At 36.1% G+C, this 12,391-nt stretch overlaps 1 protein-coding gene across 2 annotated transcripts; it reads left to right on the plus strand.

Moving 5' to 3' along the window:
• Positions 1-1,274: 1,274 nt before the first annotated feature.
• LOC131672696 (phosphatidylinositol 4-phosphate 3-kinase C2 domain-containing subunit beta) lies at positions 1,275-12,151 on the plus strand. Of its 2 annotated transcripts, XM_058950087.1 has the most exons (26): positions 1,275-1,523; positions 2,245-2,498; positions 2,575-2,784; positions 2,859-3,105; positions 3,206-3,247; positions 3,543-3,840; positions 4,081-4,301; positions 4,387-4,495; positions 4,576-4,737; positions 4,805-5,034; positions 5,107-5,206; positions 5,277-5,696; positions 5,789-5,993; positions 6,074-6,247; positions 6,337-6,597; positions 6,675-6,863; positions 6,951-7,176; positions 7,255-7,401; positions 7,486-7,734; positions 7,798-8,234; positions 8,307-8,463; positions 8,836-9,071; positions 9,355-9,555; positions 10,507-10,703; positions 10,777-11,024; positions 11,101-12,151. In XM_058950087.1, exons 2-26 carry the CDS (start codon positions 2,245-2,247, stop codon positions 11,272-11,274), a joined length of 5,394 nt encoding a protein of 1,797 aa, XP_058806070.1. In that variant the 5' UTR covers positions 1,275-1,523; the 3' UTR covers positions 11,275-12,151. The 2 variants fall into 2 exon arrangements, with proteins under 2 accessions (XP_058806070.1, XP_058806071.1); XM_058950088.1 differs by lacking the exon at positions 3,206-3,247 and having other exon boundaries at positions 3,525-3,840.
• The last annotated feature ends 240 nt before the right edge of the window (positions 12,152-12,391 follow it).

Below are 12,391 nucleotides of genomic sequence, written 5' to 3' on the forward strand. Positions count from 1 at the left end.
ATTAATTATTCGGTTATAGAGGGCGGTAATTTATGGATTAGCACAAGCTTATCATGATAGTATATTTTTCTATTTACCGATGTTAACATAGGAAGCTTGGATGTATATCGATCAAAACAATATATTTCAATTCTTATTTAATTGTAAATAATTTGGCTAATTAGAAACATGAACGATTTTCACATTTTAAAGTCCAATTTCAGTATTGAATAAAAACAAAAAAATGATCATTTAAATATATACTGATAGCAGCGCCAAGAGCATCTCTGTGACAAAGGAATCTGCAATTGCAGAAACTATTCATAGTTGGTAAGATAGGAAAATGTAAAATATTTCACCCAGATAGAATTCACAACCCGCGAAATTCAAAATGAGAATTATTTTCGACGAATGAGTATCGATGGCATCAAATAGATTTTTTCTGGCAAGTTACGAGAGTAAAACTTGCCAAAATAAGACTGACCTAAGCTCGCTTGGTGTCATCGATGCTAAATTATCGAAAATAATTCGAATTTTGAACTTCACTGGTCAGAAAATAATATTCGAGTAATATATATTAAATTTAAATAGCCATATCTTTATCTTCACTTTCATAATGAAATAATAAAAGTTCCAAAATAGAAGTATAGTATATAATTGTATGTGTATAAGTGTCATCATGATAAATGATTATTAATCATTTCTGATTCATCTATCCATGAATTTTGTAGACGTGTTTGCGAGTATTTTTTATATGAATTGTGGTTAAGACATAAACATGTAAATGAAACAGACAGAATTCCTATTATAGGTGATCAGAATACATTTTAAAACAAAAACATTTTCTTTAAGGTCATGCGACGAAAATATAGTCTATTTTAAACTTTCGCTAGAATATTTACCACGTTCATTATTTATTTATCATCTAATCATAAGATTGATCTTCGTCTAACGTCGTCTACTACACAAATATGAAAGATTAAAATTCGACCACGAATGAAAATCCTTGAGTGACGTTTCGTTTATCCGAGTGGCAGCTGTTGCTCCGAACTCCGAAATTCAAATCCAAACAAAGCCATGTTGCAATCTCTCGAAGAATACAATGAGTCAGACTCGCAGCCGACTTCGCTGTGCAGCTGCTACTCTTACTTTTACAAAAGCGTCTTACTTACATATATATATATATATATATATATATATATATATATATATATATATATATATATATATATATATATATATATATATATATATATATACAGATATGTGGTTGGCTACAAACTTGAATCGTAGTGTGCGTCAGTGTATTGGATGGGTGAGAGTCGCACCGCCAGCTGCTGTGGATATATCTGACAGTGCAGCAAGCAGCAGCAGTTCTGGCATTAAGCAGTGTAGTAGTAGCAGCGGCAACAGCGAAGCAAACTGTGAATCAAGGAAGGAGGATGTCACGTCTGTCTGTTGCTGTTACAGAATAGTTGACGAGGCTCGTCCGAGTTTTTCGTGCACGAGCTCAAACCGGGCAATTCCCCGGCAATAATGCCAGGGTAAGTGCATCCTCGGTTTGAGATCGTTTCCTTGATGAAATGCTCATGTGCCTCTGCATGCGGTGAAATGTAAACAACAACGAGGTGCCGCGAGTATGTGTGATGGCGAGGTAGATCAGTACAGAGTTTCGAGCTCCGTGAGTGAGAGGAAAGTTTCCTTTTTTGGACGAAGATCCCTGCTTCGTTCTATCTGCGCGTCATCCGCAAGCGTACGCGCGCGTATAACGGCAGTACTCTGTATTCTCAGCTGAGTGCTCTTTTAATTACGATCCCGATCGAAGAATTCTATGTATATAAACCGCTTTGTTCCCAGAGAGCAAAGCTCGTTAAGTGGATCGGTGTACCGTGCAGCAGCACGATGCGCCGCGCGCGCTCTCCGCGGACTGAGCCTAATCGTTGCATAATTTTTTATTGTTTTCGCTTGGGCTTTTAATGGGTGTCAATTTGAACTCGTTGAGAGATACTTGATACCCAAGCTCAGTCTGCTACGATGTTGCTCTTCAACATAGTCATTTTTTTGTCGATTGAAACGAAGCTTTATATTTTTTATTTTGCAATAGGATACCGTGTGCAATTTGTTCTGTTACACATGAGTAAAAAATCTATTTTTCGCTTTTCCTATAACGAAATTTATAACAAATAAAGTGATCTATAGGAAAATCTTTTCTCTCAAAACAAACATTGCATAATGTCATTGCATTTTTTCTATAACTTATTACAGATGTCAAGCTTCAATAGGAATGCCACTGTTCAGAAAACAGCAGCTGTGATTGACTATGACCGCCAATTCAAGGAAGACTTAGAGCGAGCACAAGCCCTAAGTTTAGAAAGTTTGGCTTTGGAAAAGTTTAGGCAGCAGAAGCAACAAGCTCAGTATGGGAACAACTGTACACAGGAGAGCTTCAACATTCAGAGCTCGAGTTCTAGTATTTCTAATTGTAAGACAACAGAGACTAATGGCTCTTCTACCGAAAAGTAGGTTGATTAAGAAATGTTATATACATATGAGTATTAGAAGTGATCAGAGATAATTATATTTTCTTGTTTATAGTAAATTCCAGTTGAGGAGTAGGCCTAGGCCTGAAAGTAATTCAAACCAGTCTAGAAATGGAATGATTGTACATATCCAGCCTCCTCCTATCCCAAGTAGAAGGAACTCAACAACAAACAAAAAACCTGCAGCTGATTTGATCAATTTCACAAGTCCTGTAAAGCAAGATAGCTTGTCAGAATATTGTAGTGCTCCTCCAATGTTACCTCCGTAAGTAGAATAAATATCTTATGTTTAACCTGGTGATTTTGAAGTCTTTATTGATAGGCTCATTTATATTTCAGAAAAACTATAATAGAACCAAAATGGGACAACCATCCAGGATTAATGAGGAAAAATTCACGTGTTTCAAGAAGTAATAGTTCAGCTGCAGCATATCAAACAACAGATTTTAGATATAACATGGCAACAGCTCCAATCCCAGGACCAAAATGCTCAACAGCTCCTTCTACTCCAGGCACGCCTAGCATCAGTCCCGTTTCATCCAGATCTGGAAGTATTTGTAATAATATTCCCGATATAATTCCACAGGTAAAAGTTACACTACTTTTTTGCTCTTTAATTTGATCTACTATGAGACAATCTTTATGAAATAACAGCTATGTAATAGAAATATTTTCGAAAATTCCAGCTTACCTGGAATCGTTATATATTTAGAACTTACATTCTCCAGGTATTTTAACGACATTATGCATATTTATAGCTGCTAGGAGTTTGCCGTAATAACGATTCATAAATCATCATCGTATTTTTTAATATTTATTGTATTTTACGTGTTTTTCTTTTTTTTGCCTTTATTATTTTGCAAATTTTTTCATGTCAAGCGCTGCAGACTGCCAGTACGTTGTCGAAAATACTACTAAAATTTTTTCTAGTTTTCTTCTACTTGTTTCGTTATTTTCTAATTTTAATTAAAATTTGAAAATTATCGCCGCATACGATTATCGTAGTGGTCGTTTAATTCGCAGATACCGCCGTTGCCAGTGAATTATAGACCGGCAATCGCTCCACCACCACCACCACCTGCATTAAATAATCTTCGGCAGTCGCCTTACGCTGCTGATGATTCGCATTTGAGTGTATTAAAAGTCGTCGAAAAGAAACCTAATAATAATCTTATCGATCTTTGCGTTTATGATCATAAACGTGTCGAGGACAAGGGCAATGTTCGAGTGAGCGTACTCGAGGCTTTTGATCCTCTCCTTACCAAGGTCTCTCCCAGTAAACCTGATGAGCCGTCGAGGAGCGCCAAGGATTCTGACGATGGTGACTAAACGCATTCATTGATTTTTATTTTTACGCTCGTTATCGTGGATCAGACTTCATACACTCATGATAATCGATGCGAAAATTGATATTTATTGATCGTTTGATTTGGTTGTGTCTTGAATTTAGATTGAAACGTTTCGTATTTCAATCGTCTCGATTGAACAGCTTAAACCTCAAATAATCAATAAATTCATTTAGACCCGTAACAATTTCATTGTTAACTAATCTATTTTTTAGATACTCAATCAGCAATGGAGCGATCTGTCTACGATCCGTTCGATCCGTTCGATTATATGTACAGTACAAGTGAAACAGTCAATTCAGACCCAGTGTATGCCGCTGTTGATAAATCCATGAAGTCGCCAGCAACTTCTCCAGCTGCGCCTCCTCCACTTCCTCCTAGAAATTCATCCGCATGGAATACCATTGAGAGAAGACGAACGTCATTAGACAGACGGGTAAATTGACTTTTAAGCAACAAAAAACTTGTTTTATCTGTGATAAAAAAAAAAGTTGATTTAACTTTGTTATTTGCATTTTCAGCAAAAACGACAAACACGTTTGTATGAAAATGTAAATGTTGTGAAAGCCCGTGCGTCTCTACACGATTGCGATCTATTGGCATTCCATAAGATGGTCAAATCAGTCAGAGGTATGCATTAAATATGTGATTTCAGTGGAATATAAATTTTTTATCGCGTTTTGATTGCTTAACTGGATGTAATATTACAGGGGAATTTCCATTTAATGATCCAAGTACAAATATAGGCCACGTGGTCAGCCCTATGATTGATAGTTCATATCCAGATAGCACAAGCATTAAATTAGTAGTACATTCTAAAATGTTAAGTGATACTAAAGACAGATCACCGTCTATATCATTTACCTGTGACGGTAAAATCGGTTTATAACAACTTATTAATATCAATCAATCAAAAATTCACGTGCACATTTTTTTCAGTGAATTGCAACATAGAACATGTAATTCTCAACGTTGCTTGCTCATTAGAAGACGAAGATACTGTTAATGTCGATAAGTACTGTCTTCGAGTCTGGGGTTTGGCTGAATATTTGGCTGCAAATACTAGTCTTGCGCAGTACGAGTATGTTCATCAATGCATTAAATTAGAAAAGGATATTGAACTTGCCATTGAAACTAAAGCCCAAATGAAAAGATCTATTGCTCGAAGCGTACGTATTGATTATTCAATTAATCGGTATTTATTTCAAGATTATAGATAAATATTTTTCGCGATTAATCAGGTACTTGATGATAATCGAGAACAGTGCCTAAAACTCGAAGATATTCTTCCGAACGAGCCGCTTCAGCCCATTTCTTATGATACCCTTCTCATTTTACTAGGTACAATTAAAAAAAAATCAATGTTAACATTTTTAAGTGAATACTGTAAAGTTCTCATGGTTATTCGTAGAAACGGTTGAGAAGGAAATGGAGCGCGTCGAAACTACAGCAGCACAATTAGCCATTTCAAACAACGGACAGAGCCTCCTGGGCCAACTACAACCACGAGGTGTAGTGCAAGCTGTAAAAGCAGTCTGTGCGCTGATGGGTAACGTTGAGACGTACGAAATATCTGAGGCAGTCGACAATTTCGTAAACGCTTGCTGCAAATTCTTACCGCAAGTGCATACTGCCAATATTGAGTGTAAAAAGCCGGAGATTTTGCACGAAGATGGTGACTATTCCGTTGTGACGTTGAGAACAAAATTTCCGGACGTAATTTCGTCACATTGCAATAAAATCCGAGATGCTGTGCAAGATCTCGTGGAGACGTTTTGTCACGCCTTCTGCGTCGATTTTCAACTCAACAGTCGAGGCGAAAATCCTACGAGTAAGTGCATTTTGCTTTCTTTAAAACTATTATGTATTATGTTTAAATTAAAAACTGTAAAGTGAAATTTTTATGTTGTTTTTTCTTTGCAGATAGCTTAGTTTCGTCGCAGGTAATAGACACGGTTTTAGTAAGAGTTGGAGCATTACACAGATTACCAAGCTCATGGAAGCATGACGACTACATTGTCGCCGCACAAATTTTTCACGGCACACGTCCTGTTGGCAATCCTGTGCTATCCGAGCCTATGACTGTTGGACAGTCGAACTTTTACCCTAGAATTCTATTTAATTCTTGGTAAGATTCACTTGGAAATTCAAGTGAAATCTGCGTAGATAAGTAGGTCGGCTAATTTCAATTTTATTGGATAATTGAAGGTTAGAATTTCGAGGCGTGAGTGTATGCCAAGTCCCACGAGAAGCGAGATTAGTGCTCGTTCTTTACGGTAGGACTCAGCAGACCGATGAAAATCACGAGTCGAATTCGAGTCAGGGATTCATGGAGAAAGAAGAACTAGGTTGGGGAGCTATTCAGTTCTTTGATTACGACGGGTAACCCTATTAAAATACTGTTTACAATAAAAAGTACCCGACAATATTTTGCCATTAGTTATTTAATTTACAATTGTGTTTTGTTTCAGTGTCATGAGCCAGGGAAGCTTTTTTCTATCATTATGGCCAGCCATAGCGGATAAGAGATTAGGTCCTGCGCCTGCGCCCGGAATCCATCCGCACGGTAATACACATCCAATAATCGGTTTGGAATTGCCGGATTACGGTGGGAAAGTACTATTCCCTACAGAGTTGCGAGATCACGATATTGAATCTCTTGATTTTAATTCCTTGGATCAAAATACTCAGGAATTGCTTTTATATATTACAGAACAAGATACTTTCTCAAGGTATGCAGACAACTATTTGGTAATAATTTTGTTGTTGGTAATAAATTTTTAATTAAATTTCATTTTTTTTCCGTTAGACCGCCAGTGGATGAGCGAGAAATTTTGTGGGAAAAGAGGCATTATTTACATGAAAAGCCTGAGGCCCTACCAAAAGTTCTCCTTGCGGCTCATAGTTGGGACTGGGCCTGTCTACCCGATTTACATGCTTCGTTGCGTGTTTGGAGTCCACTTCCGTCCGTCCAAGCCCTTCAGTTGTTATTACCATGGTGAGACGATCGTCTTTAATTTTATCCATTGGTCTTATTAACATAATTAGCCAGTATATTCGAAATGTAAAATACCGTAAATTACAGTTTCCCGGATACGAAAGTTCGAGAATTGGCAGTGGAGCGCATAAGAGAGCTCACAAACGACGAGTTAATTGATTATTTGCCTCAATTACTACAAGCACTGAAACATGAAACGTACGAAGCTTCGCCGCTCGCTCGATTTTTATTGGAAAGAGCATTAATTTCGCCCCGCGTTGCCCATTATATTTATTGGTTATTGAATCAAGCGTTACCCGGTCAAAGCCCTCAAGTAAGCTAAATGTAACTGTTTACCACTAAATTCTCTCCTTTTTTCAGAGCTAATCAAACGTTTTTTCTTTCTTTATAGAACTCTGCAGAAACTTCATTGCAAGATGACAAAAGCTTGAGCTTCGCACGGTACCATCGCAGATTACAATTAATGCTTCGTGCCTTACTAGCGGTTATTGGCGATGCTCTGCGAAATAGCTTCCTTGCGCAACAATTCCTTGTTAAAGTAAGTACGAACAGTAATTTCAATTTCTTTGTAGCGCGTCAAACCTAGTTACTTGTTTTAATCTGATTGATTTTGATCTCGCAGAATTTACACGAAGTAGCGGAGAATATAAAGACGACCAAAGAATCTTTAAGACTTGAAACATTAAAGCTTGGATTGCAAAACATTAACAGTTCATTGGTTGAGGATGAGGGAACATGCCTGCCATTGTCTCTTAGTCGACAAGTCGTTGGGATTAATGTTCAAACTTGTTCCTATTTTCCGTCTTTTACATTACCACTTAAGATTAACTTTGTCGGGTGCGATAATGTTATTAGTCCTGCAATTTTCAAGGTAAATCAAATAAATCTTATGCATACGTACATTTTTAACTAGCAATTTTTAATATTATTTTAGGTCGGCGATGACTTGCAACAAGACATGTTGACTCTACAAATGGTCCGAATAATGGATAAACTTTGGCTGAAGGAAGGCCTCGACTTAAAAATGGTTGCCTTTGCGTGCGTACCAACTGGTCATAAACGTGGAATGATCGAAATGGTTACCAATGCTGAGACTTTGAGGAAAATTCAAGTAGAGTTCGGTCTCACTGGTTCTTTCAAGGATCGTCCAATTGCTGAATGGTTGGCTAAACACAATCCTTCGGAGTTAGAATACCAACGCGCCGTAGAAAATTTCACCGCTTCATGTGCGGGTTACAGCGTAGCTACTTATATTTTGGGTATTTGTGATAGGCACAACGATAACATTATGCTTAAAACTTCTGGACACTTATTTCACATTGATTTTGGGAAATTTTTGGGAGATGCACAGATGTTTGGTAATTTCAAAAGGTAAGTTTGATAGATTTAACGTCTCTTGAATGATAGTAATAATTTTTTAATTATCTATTTTTATTTTTACAGAGATCGTACACCATTTGTATTGACTTCGGATATGGCCTATGTAATTAACGGTGGAGACAAACCATCGGCGAAATTCCATCACTTTGTTGAATTATGCTGCCAGGCATTTAATATTGTTAGAAAACATGGAAACTTAATTTTGCATCTTTTCGGATTGGTGAGTATTATTCTTCGAATTCGATATTATTTATAAGAACTATATTTATAAGAGATAGCGTATTCAAAACAATACGCCACTGTCCGTCGATGAATAAGTCGCTCGGTTGCAGAAACGGAAACTCTTTTATCATGCCTGATTTCTTTTTTATCTCGTCGCCCGAGGTAATCACTGTTCCATTCAACGCCGTTATCATTTACCCCCGCACGTTCATTCGAGAACAAAGGGAAAACCCAGCGCAAAGAGAGAGCTAGAATAAAATAATTTTGTTGAATAACAATGGCATCGCCGTCGAGAACGTTTACGCAAAAAAGATTAGATCTCGAGCGACCAACACGAGTGCGAATAAACGGTTATACGTGTGTTTCGCAGATGACTTCCTCGGGTATACCTGGAGTGACAATGGATGCAGTGAGTTATGTCCAACGAGCCCTGCTACCAGGACAAACGAATCCTGAGGCTGCGGCGACCTTCGCCAGAATGATCGAGAGCTCGCTAAAGAGCTGGTTCACGCAATTCAACTTCTTTTTACACAATCTTGCTCAATTAAGGTTCAGCGGAGAACATAACGATGGAGAGCTATTGTCCTTCATTCCCAAGACTTACACGTGAGTTTCTTATTTTATAACGAAAACTTACATTTTTGTTTGATTCAGAAGTAATGTTGTGTTTGATGTCTAAGTCATGTCATTCAGAACTGATTTGTTGTTTGCACGTGTAAATCAGTTTTAAACCTTAAATTTTGTAAATCAAGACTGATATTTACTCGAATAACTAAAGCACAAGTAATACCTTTTCATGTTAAGGTGTTTTTATTTTATTAACTTTCTTACTTATGTAACAGAAACAACTTTTCATAATGATTAATTAACCAGCGAAATTTGTTTACAGAATGCAACAAGAGGGTCAATTAACGAGTGTACAAGTTCACGGTTACCAAAAGAGATACGACCCAGAGAAGTATTATATGTACATTTTAAAAATTCAAAGGAAAAGCCAGACGGATCCCACCTACTTATTCAGATCTTACAAAGAATTCTGCGAATTCTATCAAAAATTGTGCATACATTTTCCTCTTGCAAAAGTTACTGGGTAAGTTTAATTTTATTGTACGATTACTATTTCAATGAATATTTTACGTAATTTTAATAAATTTTTGGACGACGACGCATTGATCGCAATATTACTTTCGACCACCGTTGAAGATAATGTTATATAAAAAATTATTCTCTTAACAACGGAGACATCTTTATTAACGAATTATAAAAATATAAAAATAACATTGATTTACTTATACTTTGCTTCGTATTTCATGTATGGCATTTTCATCTTCTATATCTAACACTTGGCTTTTCAATATTTGGCTAATTGACGGTGTACCTTTAGGCTCGACATTTTCCAATACTGGTATTGTTGCGCTTGAACCGATCGATCTATCCTCCGGACTATTTTTTCCAGTGTCCGATTGTTTATAGCCATTTTTTTCTCTAGTCCAGTGACTCAAATTCTCGAACGTCCTGTATTGTCCGTCATTTGTCGATTTGAAATTTGTGTTTTTGTCAACCTCAAATGTCTCTTTGCCACAGGATAAACCCATTTCTTGCTGTTACCTAGTAAACAAATGTTATTTGAAAATACCTTCTTGCACTTGTTATGTAGTTCAAGAAAATGATAATTTCAATAAAGCAATCTACATTTAAGCTACTTGGCGTTTACTTTTGAGAAAACTTGATCAGACGCGATGCAACTCGCACTACTTTTATAATGTAACTCTCGAAAGTAATCCAGTACACTGATAACTAACATCCCAAGAAGCTTTTTTACTGCGAGTCACATTATGTGAATAATAATGAACAATAAGCAAATGTGTGTATTTCGTCCCGTGATTTCTTGATTTCTTTTTATCTAATCAGATAGAAATATCTTATCTCGCGTATCTTTCAGAAAAATACACTTGAATCAATTCTGAGGTTTTGTTTTTCGTTAACAATAGCAATTTTAAACGTAACGTTTGTGACCTTATTACGGAATAATGACTTCTAGGTTGCCTAGTGGAATGAGTGTCGGACGATCGAATATCAAGCAAGTTGCGGACAAAAGACGTGCCGATATTGAAAAATTTTTACAGAGCCTATTTGAAATGGCTCCAGAAATTTCGCAAAGCGATCTTGTGTACACCTTTTTCCATCCACTTTTACGTGATCAACAGAATGCTGATATACATCTTCGCAAAGTTAAAGGTAAGACATTTATTCGAAATTCATAATACAGAAAACATAAGTAAATACTAACATATTTCCTATTTATTTTCAGTTGGTAATTGGTGGGCTGAGAAGAAAGTCAGAGAAAAAGCCCAAGGTGGTCAAATAAAATTATCCCTCAATTACACCCGTGGAACATTTTGCGTTATGGTTTATCATGCGCGAGGATTACCAAAAGTGGCTAATGCTCAGGAGCCCAACACCTATGTAAAAGTCTATTTAAAGCCAGATCCAACAAAAGCAACGAAGCGGAAGACAAAAGTTGTTAAGAAGAATTGCCATCCGTCATTTATGGAAATGGTCCGTGAAGAATTTGCAAATTTATCTGAGAATATCAAATGCTTTCAAAAATAAAAATTATCCTGTATCATTACAGTTGGAGTATCGAATGCCTATTGGAGTGATTAAAGAAAGGACTTTGGAAGCGACAATATGGAACCATGACACTCTACAAGAGAACGAATTTCTGGGTGGTATCCGCTTGCCACTTAGTCGGATAGATTTAACGAAGGAAATCATCGAATGGTTTCCGCTGGGCGGTATTCGATGAATAATCGTGCAACAGATGATAATGTCTGTTTTGTACTAAGGCTGTGGTGAGAGAATTTATAGTTGATCTACGTCCGGTGGTTTATTTCACGTGTTCAAACGATGCGCACAATTACTGAGATGCAAAAAAAAAAGAAAAAGAAAGAAAAAAGAAAAAAATTAACAAATAACTACACGAAATGACAAGAATAATATTTTCAAACATGTAGTTTTTTTACACGAAATCTTTCGCGTTTTATACACAAGCTACTGCGTTGCTTATTAAATGATATCATTGTGATTTATACAAAAGAAAATGCTTGCTACCAAGCCAGAAATCAAACTGGTATGATCAATTGTGCAAGTTTGGATACGATTTATTTATTCATAGTGAATTGATTTTTTTACGAATTTATTATCAATATACATGTACATAGAGTTATTAATAAATTTTTCACTGCTGTAGCGGTATAATTGATAGTTTAATAGTAAGGCTGCGATTTTAAGTCCAAAAATAACGATATTTCTCACTTATAATCTTAACATTATTTCAAAAAATACATTACCTGCAAGTATACACGCTAAGATACCGAAATGTTCTCGCGAATTCAGCAATGTAACCTTTACATTAAGCAAGCAGTATGTATGTATTATTATAAATATTCAATGATTGTAATCATCTAATTTTGTCAATTATACAAACTTATCGTTAATATAATTTGATGTCTTTATTATACTTATTACGTTTATTATTATTATTTTAATTTTTATTGTCATTAATATTGTTATGTGCTTCATATTGACTGCGCTATTATGATATTAAAATGATCAAATACGTCATTTTTATTGTCGGCATAATTGAATGAAAAAATAAATTTAATACTTTCTATGAAGAACTGAGTGTTCCTCTTTTCTGTTTTATACCAATAAATTTCTGTTTCCGCAAAAAAAATCTCGACATTTTTTACGCAAGAGAAATCTAGACTCTGAAGTAACATACGTTCGACATTATTCAACGATGTTCCTGTCAAAGGTCGACCAAAACGAGGATTACTGTCAACAGATGTGTGGCCACTTTTAAACCGCGTATACCACTCTTATTTGTTTTGCCCATACACTCATTTTTAAAGGCCTTTTGC

Source organism: Phymastichus coffea, unplaced genomic scaffold (genome assembly GCF_024137745.1).
Source record: "Phymastichus coffea isolate CEN01 unplaced genomic scaffold, Cenicafe_Pcof_1.1 PCOF00156, whole genome shotgun sequence".
NCBI classification, from domain to species: Eukaryota; Metazoa; Arthropoda; class Insecta; order Hymenoptera; family Eulophidae; genus Phymastichus; species Phymastichus coffea.